General features: G+C 33.4%; 2 protein-coding genes across 3 annotated transcripts; both read right to left on the reverse strand.

Annotated features, from left to right (window-relative positions):
- Positions 1 to 568: 568 nt before the first annotated feature.
- On the reverse strand, positions 569 to 6,502 carry LOC114262444 (cullin-1). Of its 2 annotated transcripts, none has more exons than XM_082875796.1 (20): positions 6,315 to 6,502; positions 5,814 to 5,990; positions 5,619 to 5,718; positions 4,973 to 5,158; positions 4,801 to 4,848; positions 4,515 to 4,718; positions 4,341 to 4,418; positions 4,091 to 4,180; positions 3,886 to 3,966; positions 3,705 to 3,767; positions 3,230 to 3,265; positions 3,056 to 3,142; positions 2,827 to 2,976; positions 2,681 to 2,736; positions 2,462 to 2,582; positions 2,201 to 2,362; positions 1,924 to 2,067; positions 1,615 to 1,833; positions 1,346 to 1,513; positions 569 to 1,249 (listed from the first exon to the last, which is right to left on the reverse strand). In XM_082875796.1, the coding sequence occupies exons 2-20, from the start codon at positions 5,951 to 5,953 to the stop codon at positions 1,148 to 1,150; spliced, it is 2,235 nt and encodes a 744-aa protein (XP_082731922.1). In that variant the 5' UTR covers positions 5,954 to 5,990; positions 6,315 to 6,502; the 3' UTR covers positions 569 to 1,147. The 2 variants fall into 2 exon arrangements, with proteins under 2 accessions (XP_082731922.1, XP_082731923.1); XM_082875797.1 differs by having other exon boundaries at positions 6,117 to 6,427.
- A 7,323-nt stretch (positions 6,503 to 13,825) lies between these two features.
- LOC114262457 (nuclear transcription factor Y subunit B-5) lies at positions 13,826 to 14,248 on the reverse strand. The gene has a single exon (XM_082876884.1). It carries the CDS (start codon positions 14,246 to 14,248, stop codon positions 13,826 to 13,828), a length of 423 nt encoding a protein of 140 aa, XP_082733010.1.
- Between the last annotated feature and the right edge of the window lie 4,969 nt (positions 14,249 to 19,217).

Below are 19,217 nucleotides of genomic sequence, written 5' to 3' on the forward strand. Positions count from 1 at the left end.
GGTGATGTCAATGTTTATGCTTATTTTATTTTTATTTTTTTCACGCCACTAGAGTTAGGTTTAGAGCCGAACTCTAGAGGTCTAATTCATCACTCTTTTCTAAATATTTTTTTTGGAGAATTTATTGAGATTTTTTTTTTCAAATACTTATAACCCACTTAGCCCATAATATATTTTTATATTTTAATAAGTCATATTAGTTAGACATTTAATCTACTAAAACTTAATTTTTATATTTAAGATGTTTTATAAAAAACAAATTTACCCTTACAAAAAAAATTTAACACTCGACAATTTGACAATGTAAATATTTATATTTTATAATGTAAATACAGCGTGAATATTTACACTACGAAACATTCGCATTGTTAATGTGAATATTATTATTAGAGATATTTTGATAATTATATTACCCATAAAAATTATTGAAACATAAAAAATAATTTAAATAAGTAGGTAAATAAGAATTTATAAATAACCGCCCCTTTCATTTTGTTTTCCTTTTTACTTCACAAATCTCTATCCAAATTCAAGATCCACAAACAACTTAAGAGCAACCATACTAGCATTGATAAAAGCATGTACTTTTTATCACTCATGTTCAACCATATCATCATCAGTATACAAAGTCTCCATAACTCTTAATTGTTTGTCTATTTTGGGATGAGAGAGAGAGAGAGAGAGCAAGCATAAATTGAAACATGGACTGCAATGATACAATATTAAGAAGCTGGATGGCAACAGCTGTGCACTAGAAAGCTTAACAGAATAAATTACAATCTCTCCTTACATGAGCAAGTAATCTGACATAACCAAAGAACAAGAACAACACAGTAGTGTGTGGATTGCACTTATCAGCCCATAAGAAGCTGGATCATCTCACCGGTGCATTGAAACACAACTTTCAACTACAACTTTCCCCCCAATAAACCGGCAATATTTACTTACTGTAATCGCCGGGCTTCAGGGGGGAAAATGTGTCTCGAGCTCCTGGGCTTAGGCAATCTTCGAAAGGGGTCACTCAGATAGTGGCAAGATTTACAGTAGTTTGTGAGCTCAACTTCACCACCACCATCTGATCAGCTTTTGGTGCTGTTTGCAGCACCCATGCAATGCCAAGTTCATCCACACTATCAAGTGGGTGAGATCATGCCAAGTACCTGAACAGGTTTGGGTTGTCCTTGTCTCTTTCCAGATAGTCCCGAGTGATCAAATCTTCAATCCTCTTCTTGATTGCTTTGAAATCAGGCTGTGTATTCACAGTTTTGTAAACAAGATTAAACTAGGAAATAAATTGGACAAAAAGAAAATAGGTGAAAATAAAATGCTGTAACTTTGAAGATACCTTGAACATGCGGCCCAACTGCTCAACACACTCCATAACCAACTGCTGGTGGCCCAAAACTTTCCGACTCTTCATGATACGCACAATTGAAGCATCAATAGCATACCGTCTATCCTTGTCAACATCTTCAATTACCTTTTTCTTCTCATCCACAGGAGGGAGAGGAATCTACATTTTGAAGCATTTTTGCATCCCACACATAGAATCAGTAAAAGGAAACAAAAACTAACATGACATATTGAGGTCAAAACGAAAAACAATGTCAACACCTTAATCCTTCTCATCTTGTCGGTGAACTTAGAGTTGAATTCGAAGTGATCAGTTGGAGAGATTGTTTTGGTGTTTGGTTCTTTGTTAAGAATCTTATACTTTGCACATGAAAGAGAATGGAGCAGCCTAACAACATCATCATCCGTCAAGTTTAATTGAGTCAAGATTTCCTGATAACTCAATCTGTCCGAGGCATTAAAAAGCAGCAGAGCAGAAGCCTGTATGGATGAAATGCTAAAGCTCAAACCTCTGCGTTAAGAATCATAAATCCATGCATTAGATTAAAATAAGTTTCTTCAACAAAATACCTGGTAAGTTGTCACAATGAGCTCCATAGTTTTGGGTTCAAATTTTCCATTGAGGTTACAAGTACCCAATGAATAAATCCATGTAAGCTTTCTGTGTTTTGTTTTTGTTTGATAGAATTCTCTGAAAACTTCCACACTCTTAACCTAGAGCAGAAGTGAATAAATAGAATGACATCAGTGGGAATGTTCAGCAACACAGTATATGACATAAATTCACATTAAAAGAAACAATTTCAAAATTTCAATCTACGTGCGAATAAAAATCTACAAGCATTACCATTTCTGCTGGGAGGCTGAGGTCAAAAGACTTGTAACTAGGCCAAAAGCCAGTAGTTAGGACAGTAACAGTCAGGTCAATCCCAGGACTTGCATTTGGATTGGTTTTGAGGTATTCTTCAAAGTTAGTTTGATTTTCCCTTGCCAAAGTCAAATCTGTGACCTGGAAAACAGCAAAGCAAGAAAACAATTATTTCTGCCAGTATCCCAAAACTACATTAAAGCATGGGTTGCAAATTAATACAGGTTGTAGACAACTCACCATTCCCTCCATCTTTGATGTGAACTGACCACCACACTGCTGCTTCAGCTTTGTCAGGATACTTCTCTCATGCTCATCATTGGCGCTCTTGTCAAAAAGTAAGCGTCGAGCAAGCTTTTTTCTGCCAGTCATTGCAACAAAAAAAAAAGTATCTATGAATCATCCAATCACAATATTCTGCAATCACTTGAAAACCAACAAAAAATTAAATAAAATTACCGGTAGAATTCAGCGAACAGATCCTTATCACTAATATAAGCAAGGAGCTTTACTACCTGTAGAATAAAAAGAAATCCAATTGCAACTGTTTGTATCTCAGTCTCAACAATAAGTCAAAGCAAATGCTATGAAAGATAGAAGCATACCTTCTCAAGTGTTTCCTCAATGGCTTCATCACTCAATTTCTCACTCCCACCTTTCTTAAGAATATTATCACAAAATGTGGCTAGTAGTTCTGCACTCGAGCTTCCACCAACACCTTTGTTACAGAAGACTTCAAAAGCCTCTTTGAGTGCCTAAGGCAAACAAGGGAGATTTTAATACATGAATAATAGGAAGGAAACCACAACTATGCAGCAATTGTTTAATACAAACCTTGTGGAAAAGAGTATGGTTCATAAAACAGTTATTTACGTACGCCATGTACTTGTCATGAAGCTCGATAACTTTTCTAACAAAAACCTGAAGGCCCCACAGGTTAGTCAGTTCCCATACCAAGAATCCATTGACAAATCCTAGAAGTGAAGTACTATAAGAATTTGACATTACCTGTTCCTGCAGACCAACCACATCTTTCTTATCTGCCTGTACGAGGACACTTCTTAGCATTAGAACCAGAAATAAAATTAGAAAAGATTATCACTAAGACATATACAAGAGTAGATATGTTCTTTCCACCCAGAAAAGGGGAAATAAAATAAAAAAAGGAAAAGAAAGAAAAATTTTAAGTGAACAACCTTGGTCAATGATGCCAACACATCAAACAATTATTTGTACCCCCAAAGTCAAATGTAGTGCTAAATTTTGTACATTGCCATTCATTTAATTAAAATCCAAATTTAATTTCCTTATGCAAAAAAAAAAAAAACAAAAACAAAACAAAACAAAAAAAAGAGTATATAACTTGTTAGCCAAGTCCAATGTAATGGCAGATCAATCATGAGCCTTGTGAAATGCACCTCCTCAGAAGACAAATTGCACAAAGACTATGGGATCTGAAATAACACAATCAAGATTACATCACCTTCTTATTGCTGGCTGCATCTTCCGCTTGTTTAACCAATGCTGTACCTTCAGCAGTAACATGCTGCATAAAGAAAAACCCAGCCAAACTTCAAAATAAATAAGGGGAAGAAACAAATAATACCAGAGGCACAATGCCACATTATTTACAGAACAATGTACTGCAAGTTAAAAACAAAAACCTGTTTAAATATACTAGAAACCGGATCTAAACCTCGAGGTATTTTGGAAAAGAGCCTATACATCCTTGATAAATCCTCTACCTACAAGAGAACAGGAAAAAAATGTTAATAAACTTTAGTTAATTGCAACTGAAATAACAGCAAGAAGGCTTGAATAATAACACTGTTCAAGTCTGAAAAAAAAAAAATTGGTCCAAATGACTACCTTGTCATCCCTCAGCAATGCATGACATCCAGAGTGCTCCTTCTCAAGCAATTGGGTTGCATAAACGGACAACAATTCATGTTGAACTTTCTATAGGAAGACAAAATTACCCATAATTATAACAGCAAAAGTGCAAATCTTCAAAATTGGCCTCAAAATAAATAAATAAATAAATAAAGTAACCATTAAAAGACTAATTATTATTGGGTGGAAAGAAATTTAGTATGCCTTTACAAGAGGAAGAACAAACCTCAAGCAACTTCAGCTCACTACTAGAATGTAGAAAATGAGCAACCCTATCCTTCTCTCGTTTCAAACACTCCTCAGCCTAGAGTTACAAAAGGATTTTTTAGAAATTATATAGGATTATCAAACAAATATATCTGACCTTAACAAGAAAAAGAGAAAATGAATAGATGTTTACTTTCAACATATAATCTGGACAGGAATCTTCCAAGATCCAGTAGGAAGCCTTTCGAGAATAATAAGCCGCGGTATCTTTCAGCATATCTGCTTCAAAGTCATTCTCATAATGATCCATTTGCCCCATTCCAATCTCAACAAATATATCCAAAACATTTTTTAACAAAGCTCGGTCAATTTGCTCTCCTTCACGCTCTTGATCAATCTGTTTAGAAGATACTATTGATTAACCAGAGTACGAAAGATGGTAATAATGGTGTACAGTTGACACAATGGCTCAGACATACCAGAGATATTACAGCGTCCCTTACTTTACCATTTAACTCTTGGTAGACCTGAAATCAAAATATGTTCCAAAAGGGTTTCAATGAAATATATCGTAAAAGGAAAGGGAAGTTCAAAAAGAGAAAGAAGGAAACAAAGATGGCAAGATAACAATAGGATACAAGCATGACATACCAGATCCCGGAAGCAAGTGAGTCCAACTTCATTAAGTGCTGGAAGTGACCTCCGAGCAATGAAGTAGCGACCAAGATAATAAAAAAATCGAGAAAGCCACCTGACCATCACTTTATGATTCGACCACCTATTCACAAGCTCTCTCAACATGAACTCATCATGCTTCTCCCTTAAAGAAGGCAATACCTGAAACAGAAAAGCAAGCAAATGATGTTATTTGTAAGATAACTTGCAAAGAACCAAAAAATCAAGTTCAAATGATTAACAATTATTATATGTGACAATAGAAACCTTAATTGGTCCATCATATAGACAAAGTCAAAGCTACATCTATTAACGTCATATACAAAATACATAATTCATAATTCTAACCATGTCAAATAGTGAAGGTCAAATTTATAACCCTCCTTCATGTGTATTGCACAGAACAAAAATTCGCTAACTATGCACAATCTTTCCGCAATATACAAATTACGGGGAACGATAACATTATCTCTATCAGTTGGAATTTGAATTTATATAAATGACATGTAATGTAATAGTATGTGCAACATCATTGAATTGTATATGTGCATATTTTTGCCCTATCCAAAAAAAAAAAAAAAAAAAAAAGTATAAATAGATCATACGAATGAATCTTTCATACCGTAGATGTAATGTACTCTTCAAAAGACTCCCGGTACTTGTCATACAGCTGCTGAGAGTAATCATGAGGGGGCTTTTGAGTGCACATATTATAGATGGTTCTGTATACATAGTTAAAAATAACAACAATTTCAAAGACAAAAACCTTGCTTATAAAAGCAAATAAATAAATATGGAAAAGAAGACAAAAGCATACGTATAAAGCATCATGTAGTCCTCGGAGCTGAACTGCGGCTCGGGCAATCCTTCTAGAATGTTCTTCAGCTTTGTAATCCCTTTCTCCATAAACTCCCATCCCTGTTCTAAGTCAATCGTCTTTCGCTCATTCAGCGTCATGTTGCCCCACTCTAATCTCCAGCTCTAAACCCAAAATCTACAAATTAAACACACATTATCAAAATCAACCACAACAGTGTCAATGTCATTCATTTTGATACCACCACCAATAATTCACCACCAAACCCTAGCAATTTCAATAACAATATCATCAAATTCTTGCCTAGAAAAACAACGAACACTCCGCGAATCGAAACTTCAACAACAAAATGATGGCATAAAATCGCAGTTAATCGAATAAATTCTGAACAAAATTTGCAATCACAGGCAACCAAGAGCCAAGGAAACAAATCAAATCCATATGGAACAAATATATAGACAGAGAGAGACAGAGAGAGAATGAATTGCGAGAAGAACAAACCCTAATTGAAAGCACCAAAATCGATGATAGAGAGAGAGAGAGAGAGAGAGAGAGAGAGAGAGAGAGAGATGGCGGTGAGATGTGAGTCGTCTGTCTTTCCTTCCCAATTTCTCAATATATCTCCCTGATTTCTGTTAGTAATATTTGTTTATTCCCCGCACTTTTTTTTTCTTTTCTTTTCTTTTTTTTCATAGCCGCCTCAAAGAATTTTTTTATTATTTATGGAGTTTTTTTTTCCTATTTTTGTAAAAATATCTTTCTCTATGGATTTTGTTCAGTTTGATCCTTAGAGGGCATGTTTGATTGGGTGAATTAGAACATGAGATTAGGATTATTAATCCGTAAACCCAATTATCCTATCTTTGTTTCAATATTTTGGTTTAAGATTATTTATCTAATGGATAATTAGTGGTGGGATTATTAATTCAATGGATATTAATTCAATTGGATAGTGAATACTGCACTAATTTAATAGAATTATTAATACTTCACTATTAGTCTTATGAATCAAACATGACCAGAGGGTATTGTTCATTTTGTAAGGTTGTTTATATTATTTATGTCTGATAATTATAATATATTCAATTTATTATTGTATTTATTTTTAAAAAAATAAATGTTTAGTATATTTTTGAAAATAAATTATTCATTTTTTTTATGACAAATCCTATAAATTGAATAAAAAATTATCAAATTAAAATAATTCTTTTTATAAATGTATATATATATATATATATATAATTTTTAAAATAAACAATTTAAATTATTAAATTAGCAAAATTGAGTTTGTAGTCGGTCTTATGGACCTGGACAGCACGCAGTCCAGAGGAATCCGACCCTTTTTGATATTATGATATCATAGCATCTTGGCCCTTTAAAATTTTGAAAATTGTACTTAGGCCCAAAATGTTTTGAATATTATAAAATAATATTTTGATCTCCAATTATGATAATAAATTTTAGAATCTCAACTTCATAAAAATTCTAGGTCTGCCACTCCATATCTTTCTTTTCTATTTACCCCTTTCGTCTCAAAATATTAGTCTCTTATTTCATTTTTTATTATTCCAAAATATTAATCCCAAATTAAGTACAAAAATAATATAAATTTTCCATTTTGCCCTTCTTTTAAATTCATTAACAATATAAAAAGTACAATTATGGCATTGATATTCTCCAAAAAAATATACTATTAAAGGGTAATTTTGGAAAATTAATTTTTTTAAAGTGTAATAATTGTACTACCAAAAAAAAGTTAGATTCTCCAAAAGGAACCATTATTTTGGGACGGAGAGAGTATTTGAATTATTCAAGATACAAAATATATGAGATTATTATAAAAGTGTAAGTGGTGTTTTGGGAAGTTGATAAAAAATTGACTTTTTTGACTTTTTTAGTCTATTTTATCCTTTTGTGGGTAAAAAATGTGAGAGGTGATTTAACCAAAAATTGATAAAAAGCTAAACGCTGGGCTTCCCAAAAGACCCCAAGTCGCTGTTAGGCATTAGCTTTTTTAATTAACTTTTTTGAGTTGGGACTAAAAAGTTTGTTTGATTTCATTTTTTTTGAATTTTTTTACGACCCCGCTACGTAGCTCGAAACTCGGTGGCTCGAATTTGGCTCGACACCAAAACGACGTCGTTTTGGTGTCTTTTTTTTTTTCTTTTTCTTTTTTCCTGTGTTTTTGTTGCAAAAGGAAGAAGAAAAAGAAGGGAGAAGAAGAAGAAGGGTGGGTCTGCAGATCGGGAGGAGGGGGAAGGAGGAGGAAGAAGGAGAAATGGAGGGGAGGGGGCCATAAAAATCGGGCTGGAGGAGGAGGCGGGGCTGCGCGAGGCTGCAACGACGGCGGGGAGCTGCGGCGACCTCTCCTCTCTCTTTCCCCTTCTCTCCTCCTCTTCTCCTCTCTTCTAGTTCGAGCCATTTTTCGAGCCAATTTCTCGAGCTATCAATCTTTTTCCCTTTTTTTATTCTTGTGAGAGAAAAATTGAGATGGTTATGATTTGGATATGACATTTTGGCCTTGTTTGTCATAACCTAAAATAATAATCCTTCGTAGCTCGAGAAAGAGTGAGCCCGAGTGGCTTAAATACTCAAAATGACGTCGTTTTGGGTTTTTTTTTTTTTTTCTTTCTTTCCCTCTTATATTGTTGACAGGGAGAGGAAAAAAAGAAGAGGGAGGGGGAAGAGATCTGTGTATAGATCTTCGACGCCACACCGAAGCCGTTATCACTGACGGGTACAAATCTGTGTTGATGATGATGTGGTGTTGATTTTGATTTTTGATTTTTGGGTTTGAATCTCTTTGATTTTGGAGTTTAATTTTTGAATTTTTGGGTTTGATTTTTGATCTTCAAAAAAACTGAGGATTGTTGATTTTTGATCCCTGATGTGTTGATTTTTGGATCTTTTAAATTGTTGATAATGATATGTTGTTGATGCCTCTGTCTCACACAGTTTGGATTTTTGGATTGTTGATGATGATATGTTGTTGATGCCTCTCTCTCACACACAACTCCCTCTCCTCTCCTCCTCTTCCTCCTCTTCATTCTTCTTCTTCATCTGCAGAGAGAAAAGGCAAAAATAAAAAATTTAAAAAAAAAAACTGCCCCAAAACGACGTCGTTTTGGGCAGTCGAGCCACTCGGGCCAAAACAAATTCGAGCTACAAAACGGAACTGAACCTAAAAAAGTCAAAAATTCACTATTCTATTTAAGTCATATCATCTTATTTAAGTCACATCGCCTCTTTACCACATTACTTCAAATTCAATCCATACTCAATCCATATTTTATAAAAATTTAAAAAGTACACTTATTTAAATCATCCCAAACCACCCATTTGTCTTCTTGGCTTATTTAACCTATTTTGTCTTTTGTGTTTTTTAGTCCAACTAAGTTGGCCAAACGAATATCTTGTTTGGGTTGTGCTATATAAGCACAATTTTTATCTTTTTTGGATCACATCAACTTTTTATTTTTCTTCACATCTTTTCGTAAAAAGTCAAAAAGTACACTTAGCCTGCGTTTGGCAAGATGGGTTTGGAGTTTTTTTGGTTAAAATAGTTACAAAAAAAAAATAAGTTTTTTAGCCCAATAAAGCAAAACATCACATCCAACTTATAATCATTATATTATTTCTCTTACAAAAAGGCCAAAAGCCCTTCCCAAACTAGGCTTTTCAATCCCAGGCCAAAAAAGTCAAAAAATCAAAAAGCCAACCTACTTCCCAAACGAAGCCTTGGATCATCCCTAACCAATGTTTTGAATTTTAATTTTTAAAAATAAACTTGGTTTCAATTTAAAACAATTGATGGTTTTCAGATAAGAAGGCAGTTCAACCAATCCATCTGATCTGATTTCAAAAGTATTGTTCTTGACAATATAATGAGTGAGACATATGTAATGAAATTTTTTATTTTTCTTCTCAATTCTCATCATTATAATTATTTATGGAGTCAATTTTTTGTCTTCAATATTCACTATTGTGAAAGCGACCTAACAATTCAGTGTTTAACTGTTGTCAAATATTTTAATTTACAAATATCAAAATGATATTGCTCATTTATATGCTTTCAGTAAAAGAAATTATGATTTTTAATTGCAAAATATTGCTACCACATCATTAAGGCCTCTTTTGAAAAGACAATAAAAAGTAAAAAGTCAATTTTAATTTATTTTAAATTACATTATACTTTTTGTTTTTTTACACATTTTTAAAAAATATCAAAACAAAACAAAAAAATTAATTTTTAATCAATTTCTCAAAACAATCGTACATCACATCACAAGAGAATCGACTGCCATGTATCATCCGGGGATATGTGGGCTTAAATTAGATTCCATGGACTGAAGTAGTAACTATCCAGCCGAAGTTTTTTCTTGTGAAAATAACAAGAAAATCTTTATATATATATATATATATATATATATATTAAATAAAAGTTATTAGAAAAATGTATTTGATCAATTTCTCAGATAAATCACATGGGAGTCAATTGCAATTTTTTTTTCCATGTGTGCAAATGACTACCTAAAACAGAGAAAATTTCTTAAGTAGTTTGTAGTACTGTGGGATTTTATTTGCTTAGTACTCTCAATAAATGAAAAATCTCAAAACACATTAGGCAAATCATTTTTTATTTTTAAACTACCTAAATAAAGGTTGATCAACATTACTTTCACTCGTAAAATTTTTTGTTAAGTGTTTTTTTTTTTTTTAATCAACAAAAAGGTTTTATTGATGTGGAAAGTGCTAAAACGTACAAGAAAAAAATATATCAATATAACAGGGCTTACCGAATAATAATCTTTTTACGTTGGGTTTGTATCATCGATTTTTTTTTGGGGCGGGGGGGAGAAAGAAAAATAGAAAAAAAAAATTAACTTTTATTTCATTCACATTTGACTCACTTTTTATTTTTGTTTTTCTTTTTTTTTATTATATATATTTTGTTTTCAATTTCTTATTCAAATTCATTATCTAAACACAGCCTTAAAAAAAAAATAGCGAGAAATTATAGTGTAATTAAAGGTAACTCAATATCAAGATGCCTTGGGAATGCAGCAAGCTTGCAATAAAAGAATTCGAGAAGGAGGGGAAGACAAGCGAAAAAAACAAACTCTAAGGCAAAGAATCAGCCAAGAAAACCATACTAAATAATATTGTGGAATGTTACAATATTAGTCCATTCACCAAAGAAGGGGAAATGATAATCATACAAAATTGGATATTTTACATTGCATTATGGTCAACATATGGGCTGTTAGTCACACTTTTAAGATTGAAAATTAAGAGACAATAAATGATATAACAAGCACAAAAACACACAAATTTACCTGATTTGACTAAGTCTTATGTCTATGGGCAAAAATGGTAAATGAATTTCACATTATACATAAAGAATACAATGGGTTAACTCCCTCACACAATTACTGTTTACGAAAACTCTTAAGATGATAAAACTATAAAACTTCAAAGTAACTTAGGACTGATTTGGCAACCTTAGAAAAAGTCAAAAAGTTAAAAAGTTATCCAAAAAATTAAAAAATTATCACTATTTACAAAAAAAAATAATAAAAAATTAATATACTAATATTAATACAAATCAACTTTCAATTACAAGATTGGTACTGACGTGATGAACTAGTCAGTGACAGACAAAAAAAAAATTATTATATGTATATATTCACTAAATTGGATGGTAAAGTTTGGCCTATGGGGACCCACCATGGGTCCTGTTTTGATAATCTAAACCGTTCAATATGTAGAACTCGTCTAGTATTATATGTCTGTAAAAAAATCACGTCTATCAGATATCGCTAATTACATGATCAAATCAATTTTGTAAAAAAGGATGGTGTTATAGTTAACAGTTAACGGTTAACAAAAAAAAAATTAACGTGATCAGATCGTTATCGATATCCAATTAATGTAATTTTTTACAAGCATATAGTACTCGACGAGTTCTACACATTAAACGGTTCCGATTAAAAAATGGAGACCTGTGGTGGGCCCCTACGGGCGAAACAACACCATTCAATCAAAGCCCGAGAAGGAGACAATATTTTTTCATCTACTCACCCGGCAGACTCCACTACCAATCCGTACGGCCTCCTACCCTATCTTCTCCTACACACTTATTTATATAATTTTTTAATACACATTTTTACATAAAAAGTCAAAAAGTTAACCCAAACATTCATATTTTTTTTCTGTCCAAAAAGACAAAAAGTACACTTATTTAGGACACCTCAAACAACCCCTTAATATATATATATATATATATATATATATATCTGAATAGTACCAATGCAGGTCAAAATTGACCAAAATACCAAGTTAAAACAACAGTCATTTCATTTCGCCAACAGGTTATAAGTATAATCCAAATTAAATTTGAGACACTCGCAATTGTTGCACTCTAATTTTATGATACATGTGTTGGGTAGTGTGGATTCAACTCGTGTAACTTTTCTGTCAATGAGAAAACCACAGCAATCGTGAATGTAGTCTTAGTTTGGTGTGAATCACGTAAACCTTATATTTTTTATGTCTGCATATAATTTGTCTTTAATTATGCATTTGTTCCTCTATATATTTCGTGTTTCACCTATTCTAATTAGATGTAACATATTCCTAGCAAAGTGCATAAAACAGTGAACTGTGAATAGTGGATTAAGCCATTCAGATATATGCTCTACAATAATCAATAGTAAATCATGCTGAAGAAGAACTAGTGACTACTTCAAATTTGGTATTTATTAGGCATTTAAGGCTACATTCATTACTTAAAACAAAACTACAAGAAGACTACCATATAAGTATTTCAAGTACAATTGGCCTATGATTTCTATGTTCTTGTCTTGGTCTCCCAAGCTTTAACCTTGTGCCTTTATGCATCTTCCTGTGTTGAAACACCATTTGTGATCATCTTCCAACGTTGAACTCACCAAGTATAAAACCTAAATCCAGAGTCTCTCCTGGTTCATTTTGTATGCAATATAGATGTTGACATAGTTGAGATTTGTCATGTTTTTCTATGACAAATAGTGGAGTGTTTAGCCATTCACATTGGTCTCTAGCTCCATGAGCTTTGGCTTAAAGGTAAACTACATGTCACACTTATTTTAAAGATTTTTTGTCAACATCTACAAATACATATTTATAGAAAATGTATGTGAACTCTACAAAGTATAATTATATATATAAACCTAGATAGTGACTTTATACCAGCATATTTTGTGTCGGTGATAATTTAGGACTCTCTAGAAAATGACTTAATCAATTGAGATTAGTTCATTTGGCTAAAAAAAATTTGTACTTTATTAATAAGAGATCAAAAATTCGAATCTTACAACTAATAAGATTTTTTTCTCGTCAAATTATAACCTGCAATATATTGAGTGTGTGTGGGAGAGAGAATGTCAAACATGAACCATGAGAAATGGAATTGCAAGCATGAACTTTAGGGAGGTGATTGTTAACATGAAATATAAGATATATATGTATATGATGTAAATTAGAGTATGATAAACCATGAAGAAATTATTCAAGAAAGGACTATTGGGTGGAGAGAGAAAAAGAGGATACCAAGTAAACTTTACTTTCGCAAAGTCAAAATAAACATAGAAGTGATTTACTGACCTTGTGCGTGATCAATCTGGTTATACACTGCCTTGAAGAATGAAATTATTTCTCTATCACCAATTCTTTAGGTCAAAAACAGATCAAGTTAAAAGATTGATGTTAATGATGGATAACACTACAAAAACCTACACTTTTGGTGACAATTTTCAAATCAACCCAAAAAGTACCAAGTTTTTCACAACCAAAATTTGCAAAAATACAACCTAAGATTGATTTGTTGATCAACTTCATCAGAAAGCTCATAATACCAAAACAAAAACCCATGTGATAAAAACGAGAAAAACCTCTTAGCAAATATTCATCCAAAAAAAAAAAAACCAGAAGAAAACCCTAGAATATTCTTCAAATCTCTTCTCCAAAAAGCATTAGAATGGCCTTGATGATGGTTGGTTGTTGTTATCTCTATATGAGGATGGCTCTTCCCTCTCTTCATTGCTAACCTTGTCTTGATTAGCTCTATCTCCCTCTAGCTCTCTATATCTATGTAAGTACCTCTTGAGTGGACCAGCATAGTCATCGAATCCAAGTGTTCCCAAGGCCCAACAAACATCATCGCCGTTCACCGTCTTCCTCCTCTCCTTCTTGCACTTCTCAGAAGCTTCACTGGTGACAAAGCTAATGAACTCAGACACACACTCTTGCATTGTTTCCTTGGCTTCTTTGGAGATTTTGGCGTTGGCAGGCAAGATTTGTTTCATGATCCGACCCACGTTGGCTATGGGTAGCAGCCTCTCTTGTTCCTTGATGTAGCCATCTTCAGAGCCACCAGGACCAATGTTATCTCCCATTTTTCAGAGAGAAAAATTATGTTGATTCTGTCTTAACATGGATATATGTCGATGTCCTTCTTGGTCAAACTCCTACATACATACACCCTGATGGGTGAGGGTGTGTTTGTAATTTCATATAATAAATTTTTGAGTAGTTTTATGAATGAAAAAGATGGATTGAATTTAAAACTTTTATTTATTGGATATGGAATTTTTAATTAATAGTTTTGAAAGGGATTGAATTTAAAACTTTTATTTATTGGATATGGAGTTTTTAATTAATAGTTTTGAAAGGAAAGAAAAGAAAAAGAAAAAGAAAAAAAAAAAAGTGTGAGCAGCTAAAAATTTTATGAGTATTCTTCATGGAAAAAAAAAAAAAAGAGACCAAGTTTCAAAAAATAGCAGTACTACAATCCCATAAATTATACTCAAATAAGTCTCCACCACACATCATTATTCTGGAAAAATTCCTAGCTTTTCTGTTCAAAAAATGATATGAGTTGTGATTTGTACAACAATTTTATTAGGTATGTCTAGAAAAATTCCTCAAAAAATATATTTATAGATCATAATTATGTAAAATGTCGTTCACATATCACCAATTTAAAAGAGTTTTGCTATATTCTTCAATTTTATCACTTTCAATTGCCGCTTTCATGAAGTGGCAAATAATATTAATAAATCAATCTTTTTTAAACTCTTCTCTCTCTTTTCAAAATTATGTATCACCTCATTAGAAGTGTAATTAAGGGTGATAAAAAAAGAGAGGAGGCATTTCTCAATTTAAAATCCACATTATTTATTTCACTTTCGATTTATTTTATAGAGCAAAAATTCATAATAGATAACAATTTTCTACTTATATAATGAAATATATATACATGTATGTATGCGCGTGTACATATATTGGCATGTATGTATGTAATGAGTCATGCGCTTGTCTTCTTATCCAATATCGCATGTGATGGTCGGCATCAAATCAGGGTCATCATCAAACTCAAATCCCAATTAATTGGTTGGTTTGTTTTGTAGAATTTTTTTTTTTTTTAACCGTAATTTTATGGTCCCATAAATAGAAGTAGAATAAATAAATAAATAAATTTATGGTTGATAGTTAAAATTGATATTGCGGGTTCATACTTTAAGTAAATCTAAATTATCGATGTAAACTTTTAAATATTTTTTGAATTTTTATATCTGCAACTGTAATATTGCTCGTTTTTCTTATTAGATTTTGAAAACAATTAAGAAAAACTCATTTAGGGGTTATTTTTTAAAATATAAATTATAATATTTACTAAATTCTTGTAATAAAAAATTATTTTTATTTGTTTTAAAAATAAGTTCTTGTTTCTTTTACTTTTCCCCACCTTCTCCTACCAACACCTCTATTAGTCGGCAATCACTTTCTGTGCTGCCAACACCTCTCGCCAACAATAACTATCTCTGACCATCACCTCCCATCGATACCTACTTCCATCCATCCTCTCTTATTTGTTGTTTAAACAAATTTTCACATTACAGTGTATACTAAATATGTTTTTATTTTCATTTTTGCAACAAATGAACATAAACATGTTTAAAATATTGGACAAATTACAAAAAAAAAAAAACTCCATATAATTTAACGTGTTTTTCAATTTAAACTCAGAAGTTTGAATTTCATCAATTTAAAGTTTAAACTTCATTTCATGTCACAACCTACACTCTTGACCATCTCAGTTACTTTGTTTAACAATTTTTATTTTATTTTTTTTGAAATACATGTGGCAATATATTATTTACTCTTTTAACTTCTTGTAAAACCACTTTTAACTTGACCATACTAGATCACAAACTATCCTAACCATCCATTCAAGTATTACCATACACCTCACATAGTGGATCAACTCTCTCTCCTTCCCCATCTCTATCGCCATTGAAACCCACTGTGTCCTGCTACAGCCTAAGGCCATCAGAACCCACGCTGCCTCTACAATCATCCTCCCCTCCCCCTTGCCCCACAACCCATCGCCTCCCTCTAAATGCACTGTTACATTTTGAAAACTTGGTTCCATTTCTTTTGGTAAAAATACTTCACTCAAAAAATAACTTTTGGAAAATTTCTTTCATTTAAGACTACTCATCTAGATAGTCTATTTCTCTTCACATGGAAACTTGGAAATAATCATCAGTTATCTTCAATACGATTTGGAAAGATACGTCTCATGTTACATATTTATTTTGTTGTCTTGGAAGAAATTGTTTCCCAACAAAACATATAAACCTACAGAGAAGCACGTTAAACTAAAAAGGTTTTAGCTTAGTAGAAAATTAAACTCTCCCTAAACAGAGAATTTTTTTAAAAATGCATTCTTTATTATTCATAAAATTTTAGTACGTATATGGATCAACTAAAGTTTACTATAAAAGTTAAAATTCTAGAAGTAACTAACCCAGAAAACAAATAGTTTATGGCACAAAGGTGTACCAAAATAACTATCTAAGTTCCTGGATTTCCCTCTATTACTTCATTTTCGCTTTGATTTGAAGGGGGTTTTGAGGGAGAGTTGTTGATTGGTCGAGGATTTGAGGTAGGACATCAAGTAGGTAATGGTGAGTTCGCATTCGTTGAACACCATTGACGATGATGTGAGAGCGGTGGATCAAGGACATGGTTGTGATTGAATTTGAGGAAAGGGATGGTGGTTGATGATGGAGGAAAGGGAAAAGATAAGTGTCACGACCCAAACCCGGCCCTATGGGCTTAGCACCGTAACCGGCCAGTAATCCGAGATTACCGAAGGCCTGCAGAATAGTAATACAGTAACCATATGAGATCATTGAGAAAATCAATCCGGTGGCATATCAAGTTGCGCTTCCTCCTAAAATGGAGCATATGTATAACGTCTTCCACATTTCCATGTTGAGAGACTACCTCCGGGATCCCTTCCATGTGATTGAGCCTGCTCGGATAGTGTTGAGTGATGACTACACTTACGAGGAGCGGCCTATACAGATTGTAAACAGACGAATCAAGAAACTGAGGAACAAAGAGATCCCGCTAGTAAAAGTTGACTGGCAGAACCACGGTGGCGTGTATGCCACTTGGGAAAGGGAAGATGACATGGCCAAAAGATATCCTGAACTGTTTCCACTGAATCCTGTTTTCTTCCAGAATGAAGGTAACTCGAGTTTAGAGGACTAAACTCTTTATAAGGAGGGGAGACTGTAACAACCCTCATACTGTTTACTGATTAAGGACTGATCGATTACCGATAATCACCGATTACTGCTAAACGGAACTGATAACTGACTGATAATCGAACTGAATGAAATACTGAACTGACTGACTGAAATTGAAACTGAATTGACTGAGTATATGTTAGTTAATTGCATTCTATCTGTTTGATTGTCTGATTATCTGTTCATGTTTATATGTTTAAACTGCTAATTGAAGGCCTTATCGGCGGCCGAATTAGAAACCGATTGATGTTCCGTGACCCTCATAATTAATGTGATTTTATGGTATATTTATCTGAAAACTGAGTAGGTATGATTAAATTAGATTAAAATAAGCCAATTAAAGAGTTTGCCATATTTACCATTTTGCCACTATCTCATATACACACACTTGAGCCTTTTACACTCCACGTATGTGATCAAACCAAACATTTCTTCTCCTCTTCTTGCCTCAACCGACCTTAGAGAGAGAGAGACTTGAGGAGTTGGTTTTCATCTTGAATTGCTTGGAATTGTTTGAGAATTGAAGTGTGATTGCTACTTTGAGCTCCTAAACCTTGAATACAAGACTAAGGTAGGACATCCATCTTCTTGTTGCTGTTCTTGAATTCATTCTTGCATGATTCATGTTAATTTGTAGAGCTAAGTCATGATTTGGTTCATTAATGATGGATTGAAGATCATTTCTTGCATGCATGTTGGTATTGTTGCATTTTGAGGTTGATTACATGGACATTAGTGCATGCATGCTCATATTGTTGTTATAGACCATGTTTCCAACTGGTTTGAAAAGAAATGAGCTCATTTGATCAAGCTTTGGAGCTTTAATTTGGTTTAAAACTCATACATGACATGTTTGAATGTTGTTCTTGAAAATGGGTTTGAATGTGGTTTTAATTGACTCACCTTTGGGGCTTGAATTCATAAATTGAGCTTTGAAACTTGTTATACATTGAATTTAATGATGTTTTCCAGAATTTGGGCCCAAGAGGTCGAGTTTGGAGTGGTTGAATGCTTGGTTTGAGCTTGGGAGGCAGATCTGGAAATTCCAGATTTGGCTTCCTCGCTCGAGCGAAGGATTCCCCGCTCGAGCGAGCACCTTTGTCCAGGGCTCCGCTTGAGCGACCATCGAGCGACGATCGCGCGTAAAATTTCAGCATCCAGTACTTTTACTGTTTTGCAGACCGCTCGAGCGAAGGATTCCTCGCTCGAGCGAAGCCTTTGATTTTGGACTTACGCTCGAGCGTAGAAAGTCTCGCTCGAGCGAGGCTCCTATTTTCAGCAAAGTTTGCGAAATGTTTTCTAAGTGTATTTTTGCATCCTCATCCCATCCTAGGCATTCTTAGGCCTAGTTTAAGACATTTAGATGAGGATATCGTTGTAGAACACACCAAGGCAAATTAGGGATTACGTTATAAGATTTCCCAACTGTGTAGCTTAGTGTGTTCAACCTGTGAACTGTGTAGGGTTGGCAACTGGGGAGACACGCTCTAGCATACTGTAGCCCAGAACTCTGTGAGTAACAATTGTGTAAAGATATGTTCAACTGATTATCTTTTGAATACTGAACTGAACTGTTTACTGAACTGGTATTATTTACTGAATGAATGTATGTCCTTTATTTCTGAACTGTACTGTGGCATCCTTAGTACCTACGGTTTACTGTTACTGTTACTGTTACAGAGATCTCTGTCGGTTCCCTCGTGGAACCACTACTGTTTACTGACTGATGGCCATCATTACTGTTCGGTCTTTCAAGACCTAC

The sequence above is a fragment of the Camellia sinensis genome, chromosome 6 (genome assembly GCF_055761805.1).
Source record: "Camellia sinensis isolate YWXY chromosome 6, ASM5576180v1, whole genome shotgun sequence".
Classification (NCBI taxonomy): Eukaryota; Viridiplantae; Streptophyta; class Magnoliopsida; order Ericales; family Theaceae; genus Camellia; species Camellia sinensis.